This window comes from Ochotona curzoniae, unplaced genomic scaffold (genome assembly GCF_017591425.1).
Source record: "Ochotona curzoniae isolate NIBS_2020 unplaced genomic scaffold, NIBS_Ocur_1.0 contig_1014, whole genome shotgun sequence".
In the NCBI taxonomy this organism is placed as follows: Eukaryota; Metazoa; Chordata; class Mammalia; order Lagomorpha; family Ochotonidae; genus Ochotona; species Ochotona curzoniae.
Window position 1 is genome coordinate 42,898,188 of NW_024464920.1, and position 26,803 is coordinate 42,924,990.

A 26,803-nucleotide genomic window follows, 5' to 3' on the forward strand; every position below is an offset into this window, starting at 1 on the left:
TTTGAAATTGCATATGAAGGTTTTCTGGATTCTTTCTCCTCAGTGTCATCAGAGTGTGTGTACACACACACACACACACACACACACACACACACACACACACAGACCCTTTCTTGCTGAACAAAGGTTTCGCTCTTCCTGTTTGAAAAGTAAATGAGTTATTTCTAGAGAACCATTCGTACTGCCTCCATCGCCAGGGTGCCCCTGCAACCTTCCCAAGTGACCACAGGCTTCTGAATACATTTTGCATATTCCATTCCTGCTTCCAGCACAGAACCTGTGCACCTGCTGCACCTGACACTTGCAAAGCTTCACCCTGATACATGCAAGGCTCTTTCCTCACTTCACCCAAGACTTTGCTACAATGTCACCATCTCAGAGACACCCTTTTGTGACTGCACACCCATCTATTCATGCCTTGTCACTCTCCATCTGCCTTCATCCCCTTTTTGGCACCTGTGACCACCTGGCACACTCCACATTTGCTTGTGTACTTTCTGTCTCCCCCACCAGGACAGGAAGTCTCATGAGAACTGAGCTTTTCTTAGTGTCACTGCATCCCCAATGTCTAGAGCGAAGTCTAGCTTGCAGTAGGACTGAGTGAATATTTGATAAGAGAATGAATGAGTGGCAGATTTCTCCACTAAAAATTTTTCCACCAAAATCCCCCAATCCAAAATTCAGCCTTCATTGTTCCCACAGCTCTCCTTTTCTATGAAAAAAAAAAATCTCTTATCACTTGGTACCTGGATTAAATGTGTGATTTTTTTTGTTTCCTTTCTCTCTTCCCCCTCCTTCCTTCCTTCCTTCCTTTCTTCATCCTCTCGCTCCCTCCATTTCTTCCTCTCTCCCTCCCTTCCTCTTTATCTTTTCTCCAAAGGAAGGGTTTGGGAAAGGCAAGTTAACAGCACCTTGTGATGCTAGCAAGAGCCTAGGTTACCTCATCTCTGCTGTGTGACCTGGGCCAAGTGACTTGGCCGCTCTGGTCCCCAGTTGTACCATCTGTGAAAAGAATGGTGATGCCCCTCCCCCGGGGTTGTGGGAGTTTGGGAAGGGGTGGATGAAATGAGGAGTAGGGAGGGAGGTGAATGTCCTGACTGAGCGCTGCTTTGGGCAGTGAGATGTGAGACCACGGTCCACGGACTGCTCCTCTCCTAATGTGCAGGAGAGTCAGCTTCCTGGAGGCTGCACAGATGGGCTTGGGTTGGGCAGGCCTTAGCGCAGCATTTACCAGTGGGTGGCACAGGATGCTAGCAGGTGCTTCACTAACTCTGTCTCATTTTAATTGCTATGCATTTTTTATGAGCACTAGAAAATATTGGTTTTCTATTTATGGCCCCGATATGAAATTTCCTTTTAGAATGAATCTATTTGTGTGAGAGGAGCCAATTTAAAGAAAAATATTAAATAAATAAATTGTTCCAGCTGTGCACGTATGGAGAGACATCGTGACAGTGATTCCCGAACGGCTGACATTTGGGCCACAAGTCTATCAGTAACATGATTCAAGCAGGCTTCCAGGACCGGAGTGCAGCTGCCCAAACCTGGGGCAGAAAGTGACAGTGTGGGGCAGACGGGAAACGACAGGGAGCCTGTAGAGACCAGGGTTTGAAATGGAGCTGACTTACTGTAGGCATCCCTCGCGCAGTTCTAGCTCTCATGGTCAGCCCTCCTTAGGGACATCCTCGGGACCTGTGATCAAGGGAACGAGGTGATGAACATGTTGGTGATAGTGATGATGGGACTGATGATGGTACGGTGAGGATGTTGATGCTGATGATGGTGGTGATGATGACAGTGTTAGTGACAGTAGGCTTACTGATGATAATGATGATAGTGACAACAGTGGTGATGATGAAGGTAGTAACGTAAAGAACAATAGTGTCTAATGCTTGTTAATCACTTATGATATGCCAGACCCTATTCCAAGTGCTCTAAGTGTTTCCTATGCATCTTTGCATTTAATACTTTGAATACTATGATTCTGGACCCAGCGCAGTATCCGAGTGGCTAAAGTCCTCCCTTGCACATGCCAGAATCCTATGTGGGTGCTGGTTCTAATCCCAGCAGCCCCACTTCCCATCCAGCTCCCTGCTTGTGGCCTGAGAGAGCAGCAGAGGACAGCCCAAAGCCTTGGGACCCTGCAACCATGTGGTAGACCAGGAAGAGGTTTCAGGATCCTGGCTTCAGATCGGGGCAGCTCCAGCCATTGTGGCCACTTGGAGAGTGAATCAATGGATGGAAGATCTTCCTCTCTGTCTCTCCTCCTCTCTGTATATCTGACTTTCCAATAAAAATAAATCTTTAAAAAATAATAATACTATGATTCCTATTTAACTGATGGAGAAACCACAGTAAGGTATTCTATATGCATTATCAACTATTAATCATCTACTGGGTCATCCCCACTTGCAGAGAGGTGGAATAACTGCCCCCACACACAGCAGAACCATGGCAGGTGGGCAGCTCAGACTCAGGCAGTCTAGTTCCAAACTGTGTTCCTCATCACCCTTCCCAGGCTCCCTGAGACAGGAGAGTGAAGGAGGCTTATTTTCTGCCCCCTGAGGTTCATTGGGGAAGCAATTGTGTAGACAAGGGGCTACAAAAAAAATGAAACCAAATTACCAAGGAACAAGTTTATTAGCAGGTGTAGCAGGTGCACACTGGTGAGGGTGAGGGTTGACTCTGGGATTCTCCTGGAGCTCAGATCACAGCCTGGGGGTCGTCTCTCATCAGGAGAATGCACTGGAGAACCCTCCAAAGTGAGAACACAGCAAGGACGAAAGCAGGGAATCTGTGGATGCAGGGTGAGCTGAACGGTGCTCTGTGGAGGTGCTGAGAAGAGCTCCCCACCCAGCAGGCTTCCCAGCACCCTGGGAAGTGAAGGGCTGGGGTCGGGCCCCAGACACCTGACTTTTTTTCTTCTCCACTCCCATTTGGTTTGTCTCTTGAGCCTTTTAGGGGGAGACATTGAGAGAAACTGATGAAAGGATAAGTATGTTCAGCTTAGCCCCAAATGGGAAATGCAGAAAAACAAATAACAAGCAACTCCAGTCAGCACATTGCTGTGCTAATGGAAGCAGCATAGGCTGCAAAGCCAATTTCAGAAACTATCAAAAAGTTGGACAGGAATGTCACCCATAATCCCACGAGGCAGAGCAATCCTTGGTTAGCACCTTGGTTGTTTTTCTTTTTGCTGGTATTTACTTAGTGCATAGTTAGTTGGTAATACCATAATCCTCATCCCCCTGAGAGTGATTTTGTATTTCACTTCTTTTCCCTCAACATTTTAACATAAGGATTCTTTGTTGTGAGATTGCTGTTCTGTGCAAACATTTTTAATGACTGCTCAGTTCATTATTTTATCTTGATGGATATACTTGAGCTTGTTTCCCCATGCTCTTTATTTTTGAGTGTCTATTTGGCCAGTTGGAGGGATTCAGTGAAGAAGTTTGGGTGCAAATCTTTGCACATGATGATTTAGCTTCATTTTGAATCCTAACATTGGGACAGAGTCCCAGAAATGGAAATACTGAGTCAGAAGTGAAGAGGAGGCCTTAACACCTTCGCTGAACCCTGCAGGGAGAGCCCTAGCAAGGCTCTTTGGGGGCTTCCTTTGAAGGAAGGACATTGAAGTCAGACGATCCAGGGTAGGATTCTCTTCCTCTTACTAGCTCTGCCACTGCGAGCCTCAGTTTTGTTTCTTCTTTGTAAAGTAGGATTCCTTAAACTTGACACAAATCATGCCATTTTGGACTGGATTCTTGGTTGTAGGCACTGTCCTGTACATTGCAGGGTGGTTATCAGTCTCTCTACCCTAGGAAGAGTCACCAGCAATGTAGGATGAGACAGCCAAAAAACATCCCCAGGCATTGCCAGATATCCCCTAGGAAATGAAATGTACCCCAGTTGAGGACCCTGCAACAAAAATCAAGTAGTTTTAGTCCGTCCTATCAAGGACAGTGTCGTGAGGATTAGAAAGGAGGTCTGCTAGGTACTGTCCGAAATGTCCAATTCGGTGTGTGTGTGTCCAATGATTGGCAGCTGTTACTGTTGCTAACCAAGACCATGACCATGACAGTCCCACACTGCTGGATGTTACTAAGAAGACTCCTGGGCAGAAGTTTCACAGATTCAGCCAGGAGTGGCTTCCAGCAGTCACAGGGCAGTCTAATGGAGAGAGACAGGATCGCTTTGCCCATCTTCCCGTGGAAGACCTCCCTTCACTTCCCTGCCAGATGTCCATAGAACAGCTTTCCTTATGAAGGATGGGGAGTGCTGAGGCAGGTCAGTGGAGCCAGTCATTGGAAGCCCCTGGTCTTCCAGCTGCTCTTTTATGAGGGGATAGGGCAGCCAAGTCCGCCTCAGACCTGGCCATCCTCCAAGTTCCCCAGACCCTGCCTTCCTAGTGCCCAGTCCAGCCCCTCTGCAGAATTCATCCGGTAGTTCTTATTTTATTTTGTTGTTGTCATTGTTCTTTAAAAATTGGTTTGCTGTTTTAAAGGTAGAGTGATACAGAAAAAGAGAGAGAGAGAGAGTAATTTTTTATCTGTTGGCTCATCCCCCAAATGGCTTCACCAGTAAGAGCTGGACTACGCTGACATCAGAAACCAATAATAACTCCATGCTGGTCTCCCATGTGGGTGGTAGCCCTTGACTCATCATCTGCCTCCAGGCACATTAGCAGGAAGCTGAATCAGAAGTGCAAGAGCCAGGACTCAACTGGCACTTCAATAAGGATGTCAGCATTGCAGATGGCAGCTTTGCCTGCATACCAGGTCTTCAGAGTCCACCTGTCTCAACCAGCAGGCACAAACTCTAGAAAGAGGTGATGGTGCTGTCTGGAGGCAGAATTCCTTCCTCTTTGGGAACCCTTAGGTTTTTCTCTTAAGACCATTAACAGACTGGGCAAGACCCACACCCAGAACGGATGCCATTGGTTTATTCAATGCCAACTGACTTGGAAGAAACACACCCCCTAGCCCAATCTAGACGGGAAATTGACTGCACAAGAGGATGCCATAGTGTGGCCAAGTCGATGCTTAAAATTAACCACCACAAATGTTTTCAACAAGTGTCTTGCTGGGTGTGCACCACACTCTACTGCTCATGAATTGGTTTTAAGATGGGAGTGGGACAGGATATGAGGGAACTTAAAAAGCTTCTTGGAAAACCGTCTAAAAAAATCAGTTTATTTTGGTGCAAAAAAAGGTTGATATTTATGGATGTAATGGGTTTTGAAAGAAGTTCATAAATATATATATATATTTTTTAAAAAGCCAAGTATGGATTTCAAATTTTTTTCACCAAAATGAATTTATCTCCTCATTTCATTTTCTATGAACATGTTAAAAGTACTCTTGCGTTAAATAACATTGATTATACACTGATTCTTTTAAATCCATTTTAATCCTGATTAAGAAGAAAGGCCTCATGTGTTATAAGCCCCTAACAGCCCTTTAACTTTTGGTATTTGTAATAGAAGGAAACAGGACCAAAATTTAAGCAGAAATTAATTATACTGGGTTGTTTTTGTCATATTTATTTTCACAGTGACTTTCTATGGTGAATGATACTGATACTGTTTCTACAGAAATTTCTAGAACGTTTTCTTTATTGTCAGGGGTACTGAAATAGAGCACAATTAGCTCATTTACAACTAGTAACACTGCAGGTCATATTTGGATAGGGCTATACTCAGGAGGGTGGCCCATGTAGAGTCGCACATTGGGAAATGGTGGCTTCGCCAGGAAGTTGGAGCTTCCGGGCCCAGGTGGCTTCCCCACAAGACCCCCCTGCCCAACTAGCCTGGAGCAGGCAGGTTAGGTTTCAGTTAGGGTGAGCCAAGTGTCCTACTGGGAAAGCAGGAGAAAGATGAAAGCTTTCCGGGGATGGCTAAGACTGAGAAGAGTAAGACTGTCCTCTGGTGACCCTGTGCAATGTGTGGCTGTTACCATGCAATCCAGGGGCTCCAGTCCTGACCTGGCCCAGCAGTGAAGATGTCTCTGGGGAGTTCTGTTCGTCACCCATGTGTTGGTTATTCAGTAGTACATTTTTTTCAATTCCATGGTGCTGTAATTTTTGTTGTTGTTGTTTCAACTTTGTTGTTGACTTTGTTTCATGGCTTCTCATTCAAGGGAATGTGTAGTGATGGTGTAGTAGAGTCTACCATATCTAGATATGAAGATACAATGCTGTATGCATCCCTACGTCCAAATCCAAGATGAGCTCCCAATGAAACTGTTGGATATATCTAGACGGTAGGATGCTGGACTGCCTGACATTGTCTGTACCAGCAATGTCAGGCACACTTAAATAACAGACTAATGGAATCATGACTCCTTATGAAGGACTATACTATTGTAATAACATGGGGAAAATCAATCAGGGATGGGAATTTGGGAGGGAGAGGAGGAATCTCAGAGCCTATGGAATTATACCATAAAATTCAAAATTTTAAAAAGCTCATTAAGAAAAAAAAAAAAGAAATATGTCTCTTGGGAGCTAGCATCCCAAATCAGAGTGACTCAAGTCCCAGGTCTGATCCCAATTCCAGTTTCTGCTAATACATACCCTGGCATACAGTAGGCAAGGGCTCAAATACTTCAGTTTCCACCACCCTGGATAGAGTTTCTAGCTCCTAGACATTTGGGAAATGAACCAACAGGTGGGAAGTTTTGTATCTGTCTGTCTCTAATCAAATATGTAACTTAAAAAATAGCCCTGCCTTTGATGCTTATGACTGTGTGACTTTGAGAAGTAATAAAACTTCTCTGGGACCCTGTTTCCTCATCTGTAAAATGGATTTATAAAGCTACCTACTGCCTGGTGTGTAAACAATAATACAGTGTAAATACAGTGTAAACAAGCACTGTATTAAAGTAAACTGTATCTGAGTAAGGGCACGCCATGTTTCCTGCTGGGGGAACAGATGCAATCAAAACCTCTGCCTTTGGCTCTGGCCCCCCATACGAATGCCAGCTCTGTTTCAGCTGCTCCACTTCTGATCCAGCTCCCTGCTAACAGCCTGGGAGAGTAGCAGAGGATGGCCTAAGTCCTTGGGCCACTACCCACACAGAAGACCCAGAGGAAGCCCATGGCTGCTGGGTTCAGCATCAGCTCAGCTCCAGTCATTGTGGGCATTTGGGGAGTGAACTGCAGATGAAACTCTCTCTCTCTCTCTCTCTCTCTCTCTCTCTCTCTGTGTGTGTGTGTGTGTGTGTGTACAACTCTGCCTTTCAAATAAAATTTTTGAAAAAAATTAAACTAAAATAAGTGAGCTGCTGTTCAAAGCAAAGAGTGGCAAGGAAACTGGCAATTCTTCCAGGGCACCCTTAGTGCTCTTTTTTTAAAGATTTATTTTCTTTTTATTGGAAAGTCAGATACACAGAGAGAAGGAGACCTTTAGTGCTTTGATCAGGCAAGCATAGCTGTGTTAAAATGGAGGTGGTTCCAGGATGGCTTCCTTGGAGGCATTGGTTGTATAAGTAGATACCTGGATAGGTTAGCCTAGAAAAGCAGAGAATGTTCTAGAATAACACGTGCACAGGCTGAGGCATCCTAGTAATCACAGGGATGACTGCATTGGCCCCAACAAAAGTTGTGACAAAAGATATGTCTCTAGGTGATGGAGGCAGTAAGCAGGAGCTGGACTCATCAGGACTTCATGTGTCTTGTTTGTGACACTGCTGCACCTCACCATTCCTGGGACAGTGCCCAGACCCAGTGAGCCTTCCTCAGTCACATAATGAATACAGAGTTGCTTTCCTCTCTGCCTGCTATGTCACCTGGAGGTCTCAGATCGCCCTTCAGTGGCATGGACCAGAGTCTGTGCGGACAAGATCTGAACTCTTACTTCTGTCCACAGGTGACCTGGTGTCCCGTGCAATGCATCACCTGCAGCCACTCAACGCCAAGCACCATGGCAACGGCACCCCCCTGCACCACAAGCAAGGGTCACTCTACTGGGAGCCCGAGGCCCTCTACACCCTCTGCTACTTCATGCACTGCCCACAAATGGAATGGGAGAACCCCAACGTGGAGCCTTCTAAAGTCAACCTCCAGGTGGAAAGGTAAGACCTGCCTTGCTTCAGATGGCTGTGAAGAGGAGCGCCGCTGGGGCCAACATAGCCTGGTAGTTGGTGGGTCTGTCCCTGGCACAGGGCGGGGAGGGGATATCTGAGGCCCAGCAGTGGATTTGCAGAGGGCAGATCCAGCTCAGGATGGAAACAGTCAGATGCCAGGGTCTGCCAAGCACTTGTGTGGAGGCAGTGCAGATGGGGGCTGCCACCTTGTTGGGTGAGTCTTATATTCATCTTTCTTTTGTCTTGGCTACACTTATGGCAGATAGGAAGTGGGCCTCACAGGAAGTGGGCCTCACAGGTGGCCAGGAGGCTACAGAGGCAGCATATGGTTTCCTGTGTGGCAGAACCAACGTGGGAAAGAAGGAGCTGAAAGTTGCCAGCGAGGACCTGGCTGCCCAGTTTTCCCTCTTCTCTTTGACTTGCCTCTTTTTGTAAACCAAAGCAACAGAGGAAGCCTGGACACAGCCCGTCTCCTCTCCTCTTCTAGCCGTGTGTCCACTGGTCATTTCTCCCTGGGGTCTGTTGCCCTGGGCCCCTCCTCAACATGGACCCTAGTTATAGTAGGGAGAATAGATGTGACTCAGAGAGCTAAGCCCTGGGATCCAGACTGGGCAGGTTCCAGTCCAGGTTCTTGTCATTAAATCCCAGGAGGAATAGAGAAAGCACCTTCACTTCTCTGCACCTCAGTTTGTTTTTCTTCAAAAATAGAGATACAAAGCATAGTGAATCCTTTCTAGAGCTCTTGGAAGGCTGCATACATTGCACAGTTCCCTGGCACACAGTTGGTACACAACAGACGCTGAGTTTTTATGATTATGGTCATCAATATTATTTATGTGGCCAAGTGTTTCCTGTCTTGGGCTCCATACAGTTTCCCCGTCTGTTCCTTGGTTCCGGATGGCTTTGGAAAGCTTTTTTTCTGCCAGAATATTTTAGGGTGCCCTTATAAAACTACATCTCTTGGTCTTCAGCTGAGGGAAGAAAATGGAGTGTAAACAAAGGTTGATTTTCTGTTAAGAATCCCCAGTTAGTTCCATCTGAGGTTTCTAGTCTGATTGCACAGGCTTCCCATTATCCAGACCCTGTGCATTTTTCATTTGCAAAGATGCCCCGAAAGGAGAGGTGGTAAAAGGTCCATGGTCCCTGGTCAAAAAAAAAAAAAAAAAAAAGCATCATCAGAAGTGCCCAAACTTGGCTTTTTGCTGTGTCTGGGTCCTACAGGCGGAGAGAATGGAAACCATTGGCTTTGTTCTGTGTGAATTTCCATCTCCCTGCAGATGGACTCCAACCCCAACCAGATACTGCCTTCCCGCAGCTCTAGAACCTTCTCATCCCCCTCCATCTTCAGGTTGCCATGGATTCACCTCTCTCCTAGGCAGGTTCTTCTCAGAGCACCTGTTCTCTGCTGAGCACGCACCATAATTTCTCATCATCCGTGTATTTCTGAGTTGGTTTATTGACGGACTCCTCTGCAAGGGCAGAGAACGTGGCTCTGTGGCCACCACTGCACACCCACAGCCAATGCCAAGGTCAACATCTGGGTCAGTGCTGGCCCAGTCCACACATGTCTGGGGGATGAAAACCTGAACAGATCGATCGACTCAGCTGCCTGGGGATGTTCCCATGTGTAGGGCTTACAAGTACCCCAAAATTAAAGCCATTGTCCTTCTCGCCACATCTGTTGTTACTCTAAGAATGGTGCCCCCATGGACCTCATCCCCTTTGACTTTAACCCAGGACTCCCTCACCCCTGCTGTGTGCACCTGATCAGTGCCTCGCATCCAGGCCAGCTCTGTGACTTTTCTCACACCTGTCACTTTCCCCCAAACCTACTGCTACTCTTGTGACTATAGAGCTCCTGTCCTCCTATTTCAGTCCCTTTTTAAACATTTGTTTTATTTTGATTTGAAATGCAGATTTCAGAGAAGGAGGAGGGAGGGAGGGAGGTAAGGAGAGAGGGAGGAAGAGAAAGACAGGACAGGAGGAAGGAAGGAAGGAAGAGAGAGAGAGAAAAGGAAAGAAAGATGCTCTATCTGCTGTTTCACTCTCCGAATCATCACAATGGCCAGAGCTGAGCTGAGCCGAGTCAAGGCCAGGAACCAAGAGCTTCTTCTAGGTCTCCCCTGAGGATGCAGAGGCCCAAGCATTTAAGCCATGTTCTACTGCTTTCCTAGATTACAAGCAGGGAGCTGGATGGGAAGCAACACAGCCAGGACAGGAACCAGCGCCCATATGGGATGGCAGCACTGCAGGAGGAGGATTAGCTTGGTATACCACTGCACTGGCACCAATTTTCCCTTCTTGTATCTCGTGTCTGGAGTCAACATATAGTCTGAGGAGACCTTCTAAAAATGTCAAACCTTCTAGAATGATTTATTTTTTATTTTTTTAAAGATTGTCTATTTTGAAAGTCGGAGTTACAGAGAGAAAGAAAGAGAGAAAGAAAAAAAAAATCTTGCATGTGCTGGGTCAGGCCAAAGTTGGGAACTTCATCTTGGTCTCCCACCCGGGTCCAGGCACTTAGACCATCCTACACTGCTTTCCCAAGCTCATTAGCAGGGAACTGCATGGGAAGTGGAGCAACCTGGACACAAACCTGCATCCACATGGGGTGCTGACATTGCAAGCAGCGGTTTTACCCACTGTACCACCATGCTGGGCCCTGGAACAAGTTTTATAGAGGCCTTTCTCAAAGAAAAACAAAGAAAACATGTCCCAGAATCCATTGATCTGTTTCTCTCCTTCAGTTCTCCTTGGTTAAATTTTCCAGGGTCAGCACAAAGCACAAAATGGAATGTAACTTTTTTTGTGTAAACTCTGTTTGCTTTAATCCGCCGAAACGCATGCAGATTTGGGAGTCAGATCTCCAGATGTTGACTCCCAGCTCTCGGCTTCTTGTGCCTCTGAGGCCTTGAACAGCTCTTTCACTTCTTTGAATTTCTTCATCATCTACAGAATGAGACCAAGACCATCATTAGGGGCCTGGGGTGAGCAGTGGATTAAATATCACAGCTGAGACACACAAAGCCACGCCTGGCACGAGGGGTCACCCCCAGCTCCCAAACAGTAGCTGGTCTTGCACACTATTCCGTGTTGCTGCTTTGCGAAGCTGCAAAACTGTTGCCATTTATTCCTACAGAAGCCTGGGTGGTGCTGCTGCTTCCTGCTGCTTGAAGGGTGTTCCATTCCGGGTTTAGCATCTGAAAACACTCAGAAAAGAACTTCAGAAGAGAGAGGGCTTCCAACTGCTTTCAGCCAAATGTGACACCAGCTCCATACCAAAACTCACACACAAGGGATTCCAGCAGGAGTTAGGGCTCTAACTTGAAACAATCGTGTGTGTGTGTGTGTGTGTGTGTGTGTGTGTGTGTGTGTGTGTGCACACAGCCGCATGCGTCCCTCTCCTCCTCCACATCCATCTCCAGCTTTTCCTCCCCCTGGCCCTGCCAATCAGAGCGCAGCTCCTTGGACCTTTTTCCCTCCCCTTGAAAAGTCTGGTAGGGCCTTGATGCTGCATGCTTTTCCACTGGACTCTTAAGCTCTTCCAGAACAACAGCCGCCTGCTGTTTGTTTTCATCCGTGGCCAGCGGGGCTCCTGGGGAACATGGGTCAACTGAAGATGGGTTTGTGCCTCTGAGCATCTCCCAACATTCAACCATCCCTCCTGGGCACAGCTATGAAGGTACCCGTTTGTTTCCGATACTTTGGTTTCTCACTGTGGCAATTTGAAGATGCTCAATGCGAGTGTGAAAGTCTGTAGTCTTACATTTTCCCAGAACTCAGCCTACTATATCTTTAGCTTGTAAAATATTTTGACTATATCTGATCATTTTATTTGAAAAAAAAAACCCTAAATATAAATTCTGTAAGATGTGAGGTTCTGTGAAATGAATTTTCCAAATATTAATGATAAATGGCACTTTACTTTTGATACTAGGGACTAAGGGAGGCTGCTTTTTCTTTTTTTTTTTTTTTTTAAGATTTATTTGTGTTTTCGAAAGGCAGAGTTACAGAGAGAGGAAGAGAATGAGGGTGAACGAAAGAGATAGATCTTCCACCTACTAGTTCACTCTCCAGATGACCACAGCAGCCAGAGCTGAGTCAAGTCGAAGCCAAGAGCCAGGAGCTAAGACCTTCATCTGGATTTCTCACGTGGGTAGCAGAGGCCCAAACACTCGGGCCGTCTTCTGCTGCCTTGCCCAGGTGCATTAGCAGGGAGCTGGATCAGAAGGGGAGTAGCTTGACGCCTTGTGGGGTGCCGACATCACAGGTGAGATTGTAGCTGTTGTGCTGCAACACCAGCCCATAAGGCTGCTGGTTTTAAGTAAACTCAGGCTGTGTAGGATGAGGTTCTCCTCCTCTAACATTCCTGGAAATATCAATGATCCTTAGATGATTTCAGTAACTGGTTATCCCAAGATGAAAGCATCATGGGGTGCACAGGAATGTTTTGTTGTCTCAGTAACTACTAATGCCTGAGCCAACAGTAAGCAATATCGCTCAGAAACCCAAATGATTAGGTTTTCCCCCACTGGGAAAGCCCTCACCCCTGTGCAAGCACGTGGAACCAACAGCCAGGAGTCTAACTATAAACCTGCACCCACAACCACAAGTCACCAATTCTTGAAAGAAAGCTGGTGGAGTGAAGTAAACAAGCATAATAAATGGAAGAACTTACACTGGAAGAAACAGAGTTCATGGAGCTAGTAGAGTAGACCATTAGAAGTCAATGGCAGCCAACCACACCACCGGTGCAACTCACTCTACCACAGCAGCCACCCCAGCCTCGTTGTTTCTTAGCACCTTTCCCTGTGTGACCTACATGACAAAGGGAGATTCACAATTGAGCTAGTCTCACTGACACACCCAGGGTCCTGCAAAATGTGCAGTGTGCGAGTTAGAACTCGCTCCAGCTTTTTCCCACTCTGGAAAGTGTACGTGGACATAGGTGAGCTGAGGTGCCCTCAGTACAGGCAGGAGATTTAGTTACAAAAGTTGAGCCTGCTGCTAAAAGCAGAAAGGAAACTTCTGGGAGACCCAGTGTAGACAGAAGGTTAACAAATCTTTCTACCCCAGCATGAGATTTGACCTTGGGTTAATTCTGGAAGTCCGTTTCCTTGGAAACCTGATTAGAAAAAAAGTCACAGGGTCTGCAATGTTACCAGGCAACATTTATGGCCAGGATGATGCCAAATTGATCGATTATATCTGGCTGGTCATACTAGATGCTCTTGATAGAGAGCCAGCCTTTGGGGCTCCCTGAATGCACAGACTCTTGTAACTGGCTATAATGAACCTTGGAAGCTATCCCTGCAGAGTTTGGAATTGTCATCTAAGAATCCTCCCACTGCCACCTGCGAGCTCACCTCCTGGTACCTGAGCGTCACCCGGGATGAAGATAACCCCTGGATGGCTACCAAAGGCATAGCGGGGCCAAGTGATGATCCCAAGAATGTGAATGCTTAGGAGAGATTCGGGGAACTTGCAAGACCCAAACTCAGGATGCCTCTGGCACTGCCTTCATCTTGCTGTGTCCTAGCAAGGGAATCTGGGGAGGTAAACGTTCACCTTCTAGAAGCCAGTGATGCATCAGCAGTTGTGGGCAGCTGTGAAATGCTGCTGAAGATCCACCACATTCTGCCCACACCTTAGAATAACACTCGGGTGCATCATTGCTCCTGTCCAGTACTTGCATGTGTTCATGCATTGGTTTGAAATGCAGAGTGATAGACAGAGATCTCCCATTCCCTGTTAGCACTACAAATACCCACAGCAGCTAAGGCTGGATCAGGCTAAAGCCCGGAACTGTAATGCAATCCAGGTCTCCCACATGGGGCGCAAGAATCCAGCCACTTGAACCATCACCAGCTGCTCCCCGGGGGCCACGTTCACAGGAAAGCCAGGATTCAAATCCAGGCATCCTGATATAGAAGCAAGGCATCCCAGGTGATGAGATCTGAACAGTTAGGCCAAGCATCCCCCCACCTTAAAGAAGAAAAAAGTGAAGATTTGTTTATTTTATCTACTTGAAAGGCAGACACCAGTGCTTTGGAATACCATCAATTGGTTTATCCACCACAATTGAAAACCAAAATGCTATTCCAATAACTGAAGCCTCTGGGCCAACACCCCGGATGCCCCACCAGCAAGAAGAGGGAGAGAAGCGTCGTTCCTAAGCAGGGATTCGCAATGCCTTATTCAGAGGAGGAGTGCTGCTTCCTTGGCTTCCAGAGGCAGGGAGCGTGGCTGTTGGCCCTTTTGGCATCTCTTAAAATCCCCCTGCCTGGGCCCCGGGGATGAGAGATGTGCTGGGAGATAGCAGACCACACAGTAAACCTATTTTCTGCTGAGCTGACTGGGGGATGGGCTGGAATCTCCACCACTCTTTAAGTGATCTCAAGAGGGGGAAAAATGTAGGTTAAATTGTGAATAATTGACTTAAGAAACATGATCCATTTGTAACTTGAGCATTGCCGTGGCTGCTTTCATCTGGACCCTTGTGAAAAATGATTTCATCCCAGTGTGTTTCAGACTGTAGGTGCCAGCCCTTGAGTGGGGCTGTGAAAACAAAGTGGTACCGAAATGAGCAAATGCTGCCCCAACAACAAGTCCAATCTGACCCTCAGCCTGTTTGTACAAAATAAAGTTTTATTAGAACATATTTATTTCCATATTATTGATGGCTACTTTTGCTCTCCACTGTGACAGAGACTTTAAGGTCGTCAAAGCTGAAAATACTATTTGATCCTTTCTGGGAAACATTGGCTGACTCCCAGTAGGGGCTGTAGCTTTCATGAAAAGAAATGGGTTAAGAGAGTGTAAAATATTAGAGTAGTTCATATGAAGCAAAGACAGTGTGGTTCGTGCCTTTTTCTTTTTTCCTCTCTGGGTCTATGAAGCTAGTGGAGTTGATTGACTTGCTCAAGTTGATACAGCTGAAGGTGGAGAACTCAAACTTGAACCCCAAGAGTCAGTGTTCACTAAGCTGATTAAACAAAAACTTGATAAATACAGAGAAGAAACAAAGAATAAGCTGATTCTCTGCCTCCTGGGGTGAGCATTCGGACTGTGTCGCTCCCTTCCAGTCCCAGCTGCCTGGCTCTACAGCCAGGAGCGTGCTTTTGCGGTGGCATAACCTCAGGCTCAGACAGTGCGCTGGGTTGATCTGTTTCCTTGACTGGTCTCCAAAAGCATGACTGTTGCAATGCATTGTTCTGTCCTTGACTGTGGAGTTCAAAGTCAGGAGAGATCTTGGAGCAGAGCGGGTTCGCAGGCTTCATGAAAGGACAATTAAATGGACCTGGAGGTATCAGGGGAACACTGGCCAAGGACCTGCATGGTAGTGTCCCCCTTTGCCCCCCAGGGCCTTTGAACATGCTTTACCTACTTCCTGCAGAGGGCTATCACTTCTACATCAGCCACTGGCTACTCCAGGATTCATCTTAAGTATCACCTCCTTAAGGAGCAGTTCCCTACCACCGCAGACTGCACTAAACAATGAGGGCCCGACTCCATGCACAGTGTTTAGTAAGTGCTTAATTAATGCTTGTTAACTGAACAGGGTCTAAAGCGAAAGCGTTCGTAAGGCAGGCATTGTGACCTAGCCACCACTTGGAATACCTGTACCCAGTGTCAGAAAACCAGCTCAATTCCCAGCTCCTCCACTTCCAACCTAGCATCTTCCTGTTGACAACAAACAATCACCCAGGTCCTTGAGTTTCTACCTCCCGCCTGGGGCACGGAGGTCACGTTGAGTTCCAGGTCTCCGGTCTTGGCCTGACCCAGCCCTGGCTTTGTGGGTGTTTGGGGAGTGAACTAGCACGTGAAAGGTTGCAGTCTCACTCTGTCTCTGCCTTTCAAGTAGATGAAGCTGAAGTGATCAAGCGTTAACACCTCAGTCCTCCAGCTCTCAGCCCAGCAGGCTTTTTGCCAGTGTCACCTCACTGGACTCCTCTGCTATAGACAAGAAATAGCAATTCCTACTCCTTGGGGTGTTTGATGACATAACTAATGAGAGTGCCCAGTCACGTAGCAGGTGCGCCCTGAGCAGTTAAGGTTGGCCTGGACACCCGTCATCCAGGCTGACCTCTTCAAACACGGTCAGAGATTGTGATGGGCCATATGAGTCAGGCCTTGCTCTAAATCCCGTATGTGTATTAACCATCTCAGTCCTGACATCCACGGAGGCGAGATCTCAGCCTTATCTCTTCCCGTTTTTTCAGATGAGGAAACTGAAGTGCAGAAGTAAGTTGCCCAAGATCACATGCACTAGGGCAGGTCTGGGAGTATTCAAAATGGCAAGTGAGTCCTGAGTGATTATTGGGAAGGGAGCTGTCTCCCCTAAGAAACAGAGTAGGCACCCTTAAGGGCTGGGAGTTGGAGATCCAGAGAGGAGGCACTGGAGTGGAAAGCAGGCTGAGTGAGCTACACAGGCGACCCTGTTCCCTGACAAGCTGTGAAGAAGCGAGCCCAGAGGGAGCGCAGAACCGGTGCCTGAGCCTGAGACTTCCCCAGCGCCCCCTGGTGGCAGCACAAGAAGGGCATGGGAAGCTGCTGTGTTCGCGAAGCATCTGCCTTGTGCCGTGCATCGTGCAAGGCCATTTGGCATGCAGAGATGAGTTTAACGCACACATCAGCCTCCTGGGGAAGGGAGATCCTCACCTAGAGAGAAGAATATGAAGTCGTTGACCCTAAATTGTTACTTGGCACCATCATTTTATCACTAGATATGTAATACTTCTATGTTAGATAATACTCATATATATTTGTGGGGTACAGTTATTATTTCAGTAATGTGTACAGCAATCGGGAGGAGGAAGTCCTGGATTTTTTAATTCTGGAGCCAGGACGCTGGTGTTGATAGTCTGATTCTAACACTCATTAGCTGTGTGACCTTGCACAAGTTAAATAACCTCTCTGAACCAAGCTTGGATTATCTGAAAGCAGAACAATAACCTTGAATCCACTGCAGAGGGTTGTTATAAAGCTAGCATATTACTGCACCTATATAATTTAAAGCTCAGCACATGCTAAACTTTGTGCAAACAATCTTATCATAATTCTTGCCATCTTGGTATTTATAACCTATAGCAGGACCTGGCAAATGTTCAGTGATTGGACTCACCTGGGATCTTATTAAATTGCAGCATCTCTTCCTTGGGTTGGGGTGGGGCCCAGGCTTGTTTAACAAGCTCCCAGAAGAGCCTGCTGCCAGCCCGTTGTGAATGACAAGGTGGTATAAGTTGGATGGATGTGTGTCTAAGTTGCCTTGACTGGGCATTTTCAAGTCACACAATAAAGGCAAAGGGTAAGCTTCCATGGAGGCTTTTGTCTGCCTGGTCAAGCTTAACTCTTGAGAGGTGCTTCATAGATATATCACAGGCATTGCTGGGGGGCTGCCTCGAGCCCTGAACACCCTCTAGCAGATGCCAGATCTCCCTGCAATTTGTCAAAACAAGTGGGTTCCAGAGCATGGGAGTGGCAACCCACACACCTTGAGGGCTTTGGGACAGCCACCAACAAGGAATATCTGGGGGCTTCTGCGATCAATGATCGGCCTTTGCCTAACCTGGTCCCAGGCTGGCAAATTAGTGTGCATGGAGAGGTAAGGCTGGATTTGACAGGTGTTGCTCTGGGGACAGTACCAGGGGAGTGCTAAACTGCATAGCTTTGGGGCTACTAAACCCCAAGCCATCTCTGTGGCTTATCCGGTTCCTGTGATGGTTTTTCTTCCCAGTTAGGACAGGCTGCTCCTGACCAGAGGTAACAGGCTGAGGGGTTTAACAATAGCTCTCTTGCTCTCGCTCTTTCACTGATGAGGTTTTATTTGAACTCAGGGAGGTCATATAGTTTGCCCGAATGACGCAGCAACTCAAGAGCAGAGTGGGATGCTAGAACAGGAAACTGGAGCCCAGGGCTCTCCCTCTCAACCCGGTGCCTTTCACTGAAGCCAAGGAGGCCCTGGGACTGAGGAGAACCAGGCAATCGGGACCAGGGGGCGAGGGCACAGGACACCCTGTAAAGGTGGAAAGCCAGGAATTTAGTGCCAGGGACATTCTTGCCTTAATAAATTTCTCCTGCCCCCTTCCTTTTCCTTCTGTTTTTTCTTTTTTTTTTTCTTCTTCTTCCCTGGTTTGGACTCCAATACATGTTGCTGACACAAGGGTTGGGGGTGATCCTTAAGGGGGTCGTGTCTATCTGGACAAGTTAAAAACCTCTGAGCAACACGTGAACTGCCCAGCCGAAATGCTGCACCTGTCACTGTGTGAGCCACCTCTTCCATCCTCAGCTCTGTGTCACTGAAGCGGCTCAGTTTCACTTTGATTTGAGTTTCATTGATTGCTTTTCATCTCATTTTGAAATGGTCTGACTGATTGTATCTTTACTTTAGAATTTTCGCACTGTTTTAATAGTGAACTTAATACTGGGTTGTTTGACATTCCTCCATGCGGTGAGCATGTGTTGAATGCCTGCTGTTAGCACAAGAACAGCGAGCTAATCCCTGTCCAAGGTGCCAGGCAGCATTCTGAGTTCTGCACGTGAACGCATTCATTTTTTTCTTCCTGGTGACCCCCATGGAGTGGGCATCATTGCTGTCATTCCTGTTTTATAGATGGGCAAACTGAGGCACAGAGAATAAGTCATTTTCCCAAGGTCACAGGAATCAGAAGAGGTAGCCCAGGAATCCACACCCTGCTGGCCAGCCTGGCTGCAGAACTCGTTTCCTGGCCTGCGCACCTGTGCATCAGGCCCTGGCCCAGGGAGGGGCACGCTCCCAGGGACCTCAGGTGGCTGCTGCCCGGCACAGCTGGAGGAGTAGAGGAATCCAGGTGAGACAGCAAGGCGGGGAGAAAGTGGTGGGGGCAAGCCGGGAAGGAATCTCTGAGTCAGACTTCAAAAGATGGATGAGATCAGGCATTTGAACATAGAAGACGAGGAAGGCCTTCCGGGCGAGCGAGCCGCTGGCAAAGGCTCCAGTAAGGAATGTGAAGTCAGATTCCCAGGGCTGAGGCCGCCCAGCGCCGACTGACCTTCCGCGGCTTTGTAGAGGTGGAGCTGTTGAACCCGCTGCCAGAAGGTCGAAACGCTTCCCTGTAGGGCCCCCCGTGTCCCCATCCTCATAGTATCCCAGCCCCCAGCTTGGCATGCCGCCCCGCAGGGGACTCCAGCAATCCTCGCCTGCACCAAGGCCGCTGGAGTTGGACGGCGCCCTAGTGGTCGTTGAATACAGAAACGGGCACTACCGAGTGGAAAGCGTGTGGGAGAAAGTCGTGATCGGCAAGTCTCACCGGAGTCTTGTTCCTTCAGCTGCAGAAGTTAGGGCTGAAGATTTTGTACAAGGGAAGAAGCATAAACAGAAGGCCCACACCTACACCTAAACTAAGGAAATAGGGCCCGGCGCGGTAGTGTAGTAGCTAAGGTCCTCACCTTGCACACGCTGGGATCCTATAGGGGCTCCAGTTCTAATCTCAGTGGCCCCACTTCCCATCCAGCTCCCTGCTTGTAGCCTGGGAAAGCAGTTAAGGACCCTGCATGCATATGGGAGACCCAGAAGAGGCTCCTGGCTCCTGGCTTTGGATCAGCTCAGCTCCAGCCATTGCAGCCTCTTGGGGGAGTGAATCAGCGGGTGAAAGATCTTCCTCTCTGTCTCTCCTCCTCTCTCTCTGTATATCTGACTTTCCAATAAAAATTCTAAAAGTAATAATAATAAACTAAGGAAATAAATCCATTTCAAAGGCAAGAGTCAGCTTAGGACACCCACATCCCAAATCGGAGCGCCTGGTTCAGGTTCCAGCTCCTCCACTTCTGACGAGTTTCCTACGGATGCACTTTCTCAGGGAGACGGCAGCAGGGGATGGTACAAGTGCTTGGGTGCCTGCCACCCACCTGGGGGCATCAGTGGCGTTTTGGGATCTTGAGCATTTGGGAATCAGAAAGAGTGGGGACTCTGGCGGGCGTTATGTGTGTGTGTGTGCCTCTGTCTCTCTGACACCAATACATTTTGAAGCAAAAAGACTCAGTCACGCCCTCCCTGCCTAGATGCACTCCGTGCCAGGACAGGACCTCCTCTGGACTCCGTGAGCCTCGGGGAACCTCTGGAGGGGGAGTGCCAGTGTGTCCCAGCCCTTGACTTGGCACCTTGCCTGAGGTGAGCCTGGCTAAGCCTTAGCACCTTGGCATCTTGGCACCTTGCCTGAGATGAGCCTGGCTAAGCCTCATCATTGTTCTCTGTAGTCCACACTTATATATCTATATATATTTGTGTTTGTTTATTTCAAAGGCAGAGTTACAGAGAAAGAGGGAGAGATAGAAAAATCTTGCATCGTCTGGCTCACTCAGCAAATGGCTACAGTGGCCAGTGCCAGGCCAGGTTTAAGTCAGGAGCCAAGAGCTTCTTCCAGCTTTCCCAAGTGGGTGCAGGAGCCCTAGTACTTAGGCCAACGCCTGCTGCTCTCCCAGGCACGTTAGGACGTGCAGCAGCTGGGCGTCCATGGGCACCATCTTGATGCTGACAACGTACACGGCGGCTTAAGCTTCTGTGCCACATGCCAGCCCCAGTCTTAGCTGGTTGTACGTTTTCCAGGGCTGATTCTGTATGCATAGCTCCCCTGGCCCAGCTGTCTTTTGTGGGTTCTAGGATGTTATATTCTCCCTCGCTTCCGGTTTGTTTTCCCTCTGGCATATGGTTTGTTTTTTGTTTTAATTTTTTGTTTTACAGATATAATACAAGGTGGTATGAATTCCAATATTCTTATTATCCTATTTTTTTATACAAAGGTGTTTATGCTCTTTTTTAATTTTGGAAAATGCAGAGAGACATAAGAAAGAAAAATTTCAATTATCTATAATTCTGCTACCCAGAGGTAGCCAGCATGATGGTTTTCGTATATTTTCTTGATTTCTTTAGTACACATAGCAAAGGGTTTGGAAACAGCTGTACTCCGTATGTGTAACTTTATGTCTTTTTTATTTTACTTAACGGGGCACTGTACGGATTTTCCTGCTCCTGTCACAGAACATTCACAAACATCATTTTTAATGATGGCGAAATATTCCGTCTCGTGAATGCCCCATCATTTGCCTAACGGCTCCCTGGTCACTGGTCGTTTGGGTTGTTTCCAGTCTGTGAATTTGTGTTCTTTCAAAATTGCCCACAGTGGGGCATCTTAAACATCCATGAAGAGGGAATGGATATCACAGAGGTGGTATTGATCTGTTTGGAGCAACTGAGGGGTTAATTCATTGGGCACCTGACAGCCAAATATTATGAAAGCGGCAGCCCTGCCAGGAACCTGCCCGCGAGCCCCACGACAAGGCTGCTTTTCCAGTGGGCAAGACCTTGTGGGCCGTGCCAGGAGCAGTGGACCTACCTGGTGCACCCTGTCCTCAGGGAGATGAAGATGAAAATCTCTTGGCCTGAACTCCAGGGATTCTCCAGCCCCCAGCCCTGATCCTTGCAGCAAAGCGGGGGAGGGAGACTGACTGAAGTCAAGCTCCTAGGTTGCTTTTCACGTCTTCAGAGAGCTAACTCCGAAGATGTCTCGCAGTTTGCCCAAAAAAGCACACATTGTACTCATTGTGTAGTTAAATAGAACCCAAAGTACTGCTCTGGCGGACGGAGGAGGAAGGCATCCTTGGAGACCCACATCCATCTTCCTGCATCACTTCTACAACACGTGAGAGCATGCCACCACCCTCCAACAAGAAGCTGTCAGCTCACCCTGGGTACCATCTTCATTTGCAAATGTGCCCTGCCACATCTGTGAATGACCGAGACTCCGCCAGGGACCAGTTGGTTCTGGTCTGATGATTATGTTTGCGTGCTTATAATTATAGACTTTTAAGATGTTGCGCTGCTGCTGGTTTTCCTCTCAAGAACAAACATGAGCTGCAAAAGGTCTCCTTGGGTCTGTCCTATTGGTGGGAGGAAGGCTGGCAAAAGGCAGGCAGGTGTTCTGCTAGGCTGCCATCCTCTTCCCTCTGCTGAGTTCCAACTCCAAGGCTGCAGCCATCACCCTGTGCAGTCTTTGATCACACTGTTCGCTGGTGATCTCATTCACAGAAGCCCACCCCTCAGCACCTACTCCCCCAACGCTGGGGCAGCAGAAAATATTGCTGTAAATGGAAAATTAACACCAGCCCACAGCTGGAGCTGGGGTGTATCCTGCAAGCTCCAGCACTGACCACAGTCTCCACAACCTCTGGGATCCTGTTCCTGAACTCCGTCCTCAGACCACGGAGTACTTCATCCCGTGTCACCCTGCCTCTTGCTGTGGTCACCTGCCCTTCTGTCCCTGCTGATCCCTGTCCACAACCAGCAATCAAGGTATCACAAGCATGCACCTGTCACTGAGAACAGTTGAGCTAGTTTCTTGCAATGACGGCCGTCCTGGAAAGCCAGAGATGTGTGGCCACACTGAACCCCCTTGCTAGAAAGAACTTCAGGGGCCTAACTAAATCCCTCATCCTCCATAAAACTCAACCCAGACCCTGGTTCCAAGGAGACAGTCTGTAACGAAGGCCCCACTGTGTTCAGCATGCTCTGTCAATGGCTCTCCCATTTCAGACACTTGTTATCTTTCAGGCTCATCTTCCATCACATCTCCCAACCTCTTCTTCCTTCAGCTACCTCAGGTCATGCAGAATCCCCCGAAATTGCCCTCACCCGATTCCCTCTGCCTGGATTCATTTTGCAAACCCTTTCTCCTTCCCATTTCTGTGCTTGGGACAGGGTCTGCCTGTGCTCCCAGGCCTCAGTTGTGACTGATGGAGGCTGTTTCTATTTACATCCCCAATAATATTTGATGTGAATGCAAATGTTTGCCACAAAGCTTCCCAGTGGGTGGCATGGCATCTGCTTTTCCCATGCTGTTTGCACTAAACCAGGAGCTCACTGGGGTGCACGATCTCTGTGGTATCACCATGGGTTGATGCTGTTTCAGTTATAGAGCACCTACTGGATGCCAAGCACTATAGCTGCCTTTACAGAGCTTACCTTGTACAAAAGGCAGAAGGGGAACGAGCATAAATAATGAAACACCGAAGGCAGCATTGCGACTGAGTTATGCCACTGCCTGTGATACCAGATCCCCATGCAAGCCCTGGGAACCCCAGCTGCTCCACTCCCAATCCAGCTCCCTGCTATACGCCTGGGAAAGCAGCAACATATCCGAGTCCTTGCCACCTAAAAGGAAGATCCAGGTGGGATTCCAGATTCCTGGCTACACCCTGGCCTGGCCCTAGCCACTGTGTGGAGATTGAAGGAATGAACCAGTAAACAGAAGCCCTGCTCTCCTCTCCTCTCCTCTCCTCTCCTCTCCTCTCCCTCTCCTTCTCTTCCTGCTCTGTAACTCTTCCTTTCAAACAGATAAGTCTTCAAATAATAATGAAACATCAGGCATACTTGGGAGGCAATAGGAGATGGCTCAAATACTTGAGTCTCTGCCATCCATGATGGGAAACTAGGATGGAGTTTTCGGTTGTTAGCTTCTGCTTGACCTGGACTTGGCTGTTACAGCCATTTGAGCAGTGAAAGCAGTGGATGGAAGATCTCTCTCTCTCTCTCACTCACTTTCTCACTCTCATTCTCACTCATTTTTGCCCTGTCTTTCAAATAAATGAATACATAAATCTTTTAAAAAATAGTACATCAGGCAGTATTTATAGTATAAATACTATAATGGGAAATAAAATCGAATAGTCAAACCAAGTACAAGTTATATGAGGTGCTATTTTAAAAAAAAAAAAAGATGTATTAGTTTCATTTGAAAGGTAGAGTTAGAGAAAGAGACAGAGAGATCTTCCATCTGTGAGATCATTCCCCAAGTGGCTGCAACAACCAGGGCTGGACACGGCCAAAGCTAGGAGCCTGCAACTCCATCTGGACCTCCGACAAGCATGCAGGGGCCCAAGCACTTAGTCTGTTCTCTGCTAAATTCCCAAGCAGGAAGCTGGCTACAGAAGTGAAGCAGCCAGTACCCATATGAGATGTTGGCATTGTAGGCAGTGTCTTAACACACCATGCACCTGTGAAGTGCTATCTTAGGCAGTCGAGTCAGGGAGGGCTTCCCTAAGGAGGCAACCTTTAGGGCAGAGACCTAAAGGATGTGAAGCAGTGAGCCGTGTGCAAGCGCTCACCGGACAGAGAGAGCAGTCAGTGCAAAGGCCCTGGGGTGGGAGCATTCTCGCATACTCTCGGCTGGAGCCATGTGAGTGAGGAGGGAGAGTGGTAGAAGGAGAAGTTCAGAGTTGGCTCGAGCAGGTCCTGTGGGACCCTTGAGAGCACACAGAGGAGTTTGGTTTCTATTCCATCTGTGATGAGAAGCTCAATAGATGTTAGCTTGAGCTGAGTCAAACTGAACTAAAACAAATTGAGTCTCCTTAATATGGACTGCAGTTAACTTCTGAAGCATACAATAGCCTATCTGCTAAAAAAAAAAACACATGCTCATGACAAGCAACCCCATTGGCCAGTTTAAAGCCTGCCTAGTGCAAGTCGGCCTCTGCTGTCTGACAGCCTTGCCAGGTGTTCCAAAAGCGTTTTGGCTGGTGACATCCTTGCCCATCCTTGCCACACATGCTGCCTTCCCAGTAATGGTGATGTGGCACATGGAACATCTGAACCCAGGAGGAATAGGTGCCTAACACCAGCCCATCATTCCGTCTCACATCTGCTTTTCCCAGATTCTGAAGTCTTTTGCAACTCACTGCAGTTCTGGGTTTTTGGCAGGATCCTGGGTCTAACTCTTCACTTAGTTTCCACCCAAACCTGGTTCTCATTACGTCTGAATTAGGTGAAATTCCTACCCTAACGCCAGTGAAAGCAAGCCACATTTTGCTATTTTTATCAGCCTCCTTGGACTGTGTTCCAGTGAACCACTCTCCAGAATGAAGTGGGAAACCTCCCCAAGTAAAAGCTAAGCACGTGCACAGTCAGATGTTCATCTGTTCACAGACATTCATTAATGCGCTCAAAGAAAGTGGATGGGAGGTCTGTGGGATAAGCAGAACGTGAGCTGGCTCCCTGCCCTCCTGAAGCTGGTAGTCAGCGTGGGGAGTGAATGTGACACTCTGTGCAAGTCTGGAGGATGCAAATATGGATAATCCATGTACACCCCCACAGTCTGGCTGTGATAGTGGTAAAAACACAGATCACAACAAGAATACGTTACACACCCACAATTAGAATTCTGCACAGGGCTTGGTGCAATGGCTCAGCAGATAGAACATTACCTTACTGGGATCCCATATGGCACCAGTTCGTGTTCCAGCTGCTCAACTTCCTGTCCAACCCCCTGCTTATGGCCTGGGAAAACAGTAGAGGATGGCCCAAAGCCTTGGGATCCTGCACCCATGTGGGAGACCCAGAAGAAGCTCCTGGTTCCTATCTTTGGATTGGCTCAACACTGGCTTGCGGCACCATTCCAATCCCTAATTCTAAGGACACTACTGCTCACTGCCTGGAATGAGCTGTCAATTAAACATGACTTCTGTGTACCAGGAAATCCTGCAGGGCATAGATTTTCTGACTTCCTGATTGGCACCTAGAGCTCACTGGCCTTCGGTCCACTTATCTGGCACCACTGGGAACAAAACCCAAGGCTGTCTGGCTACAAACCTGGCACTCTTGGAAACAGCTATCAACTTGGCAAACGTTAAGCCTCATCTACTCTGAAATTTCCCATTCTGGGTATTCCAGAGGGAGGAATCAAAGGATAATGTGCATGGTTCTCATTTGCCAGGAACCCTTTCCTCCCTTGCTGGTGGTTTGGACCCAGGAGCCAACACCCAAGCATTGCCATGATCCTTACGCACCTGTAGCTTGAAGCCTAGCTCTTCCAGAAAAGGCCAGTGACTTCTGTCCAGCCCACTGTGAGGACCTGATTCCTGCTCATAGTTCTGAGGCATACCCAGTCACCCCCTAGAGCGTATGCCTAACCAGAGAGATGGAAGGTGGGCAGCCAGTCTGTAGACTCATTGGGGGAAGGCAGTTCTTCAACTTGGACATGTCACAGAAATGAGCAGAAGAAGATGCTGCAGTGCTGAGCGGCTGGAAATCTGGAGGCAAAAAGAGAACAGGTGGAAGGGTCTCATGGAAAGTGTCAGAACCCAGCCTTGTGCGCTAAGCTAGGGTGCATGAGCTCCCCCTGTAGGCACCTTGTGGCATTGCTTCAGTTATGGCTGGAGGATTTAATAGAAATGGACAGGACCCTGACATAATAATGGAGTTTTTGTCATCCAGTTATTTTTTTTTTTTCTAATTCTATGGAGGTTTTTTCAAATCTCATACTTTGCACCAACCTTGATCCTATGTGTCCAGCTCCTGGTATAGAAGAAGGTGTCTGATAATTGCACTTGTACCTCTCCCCCCCACTGTTGAGTCATCTAACTTCATGGCCTCCATTTAGGTGAGAGAGACAAGCAGGGCTTTGGTGATGTCTGTATCCTGTCCTCTCCACTTCCATTCATGGCTCTTTCAGGACCAGCACCTGCAGCCCAGCCACATCCACATCCAGGCCCTGCACCTGCTTCTCAGATTGTGTGCACCCCTCCAGCTCGATCAGGTGCAGTGCACAGCCTGGCCAGCACTGATTCTTCTTTCTGTTGTGAGCACAGAGCTCACAGTTATTATTCTGCCACTCTGGAGCTGGCCTCAACCCCTTCCTTGATGAGAACGAGTGAGCCCTGGATTCTCCTAGGGAGGGCAGGCTGGGTGCGTG

At 47.9% G+C, this 26,803-nt stretch overlaps 1 protein-coding gene across 3 annotated transcripts in view; it reads left to right on the top strand.

The window, feature by feature from the left end:
- The window catches only part of BTBD11 (BTB domain containing 11), a 259,542-nt gene that overhangs the window by 163,432 nt on the left and 69,307 nt on the right, over positions 1-26,803 (top strand). For all 3 annotated transcript variants that reach the window (XM_040985026.1, XM_040985042.1, XM_040985034.1), the window contains one exon: positions 7,868-8,072. In XM_040985026.1, coding sequence (XP_040840960.1) covers positions 7,868-8,072 — 205 coding nt within the window. The remainder of the gene's footprint in view (positions 1-7,867; positions 8,073-26,803) is intronic.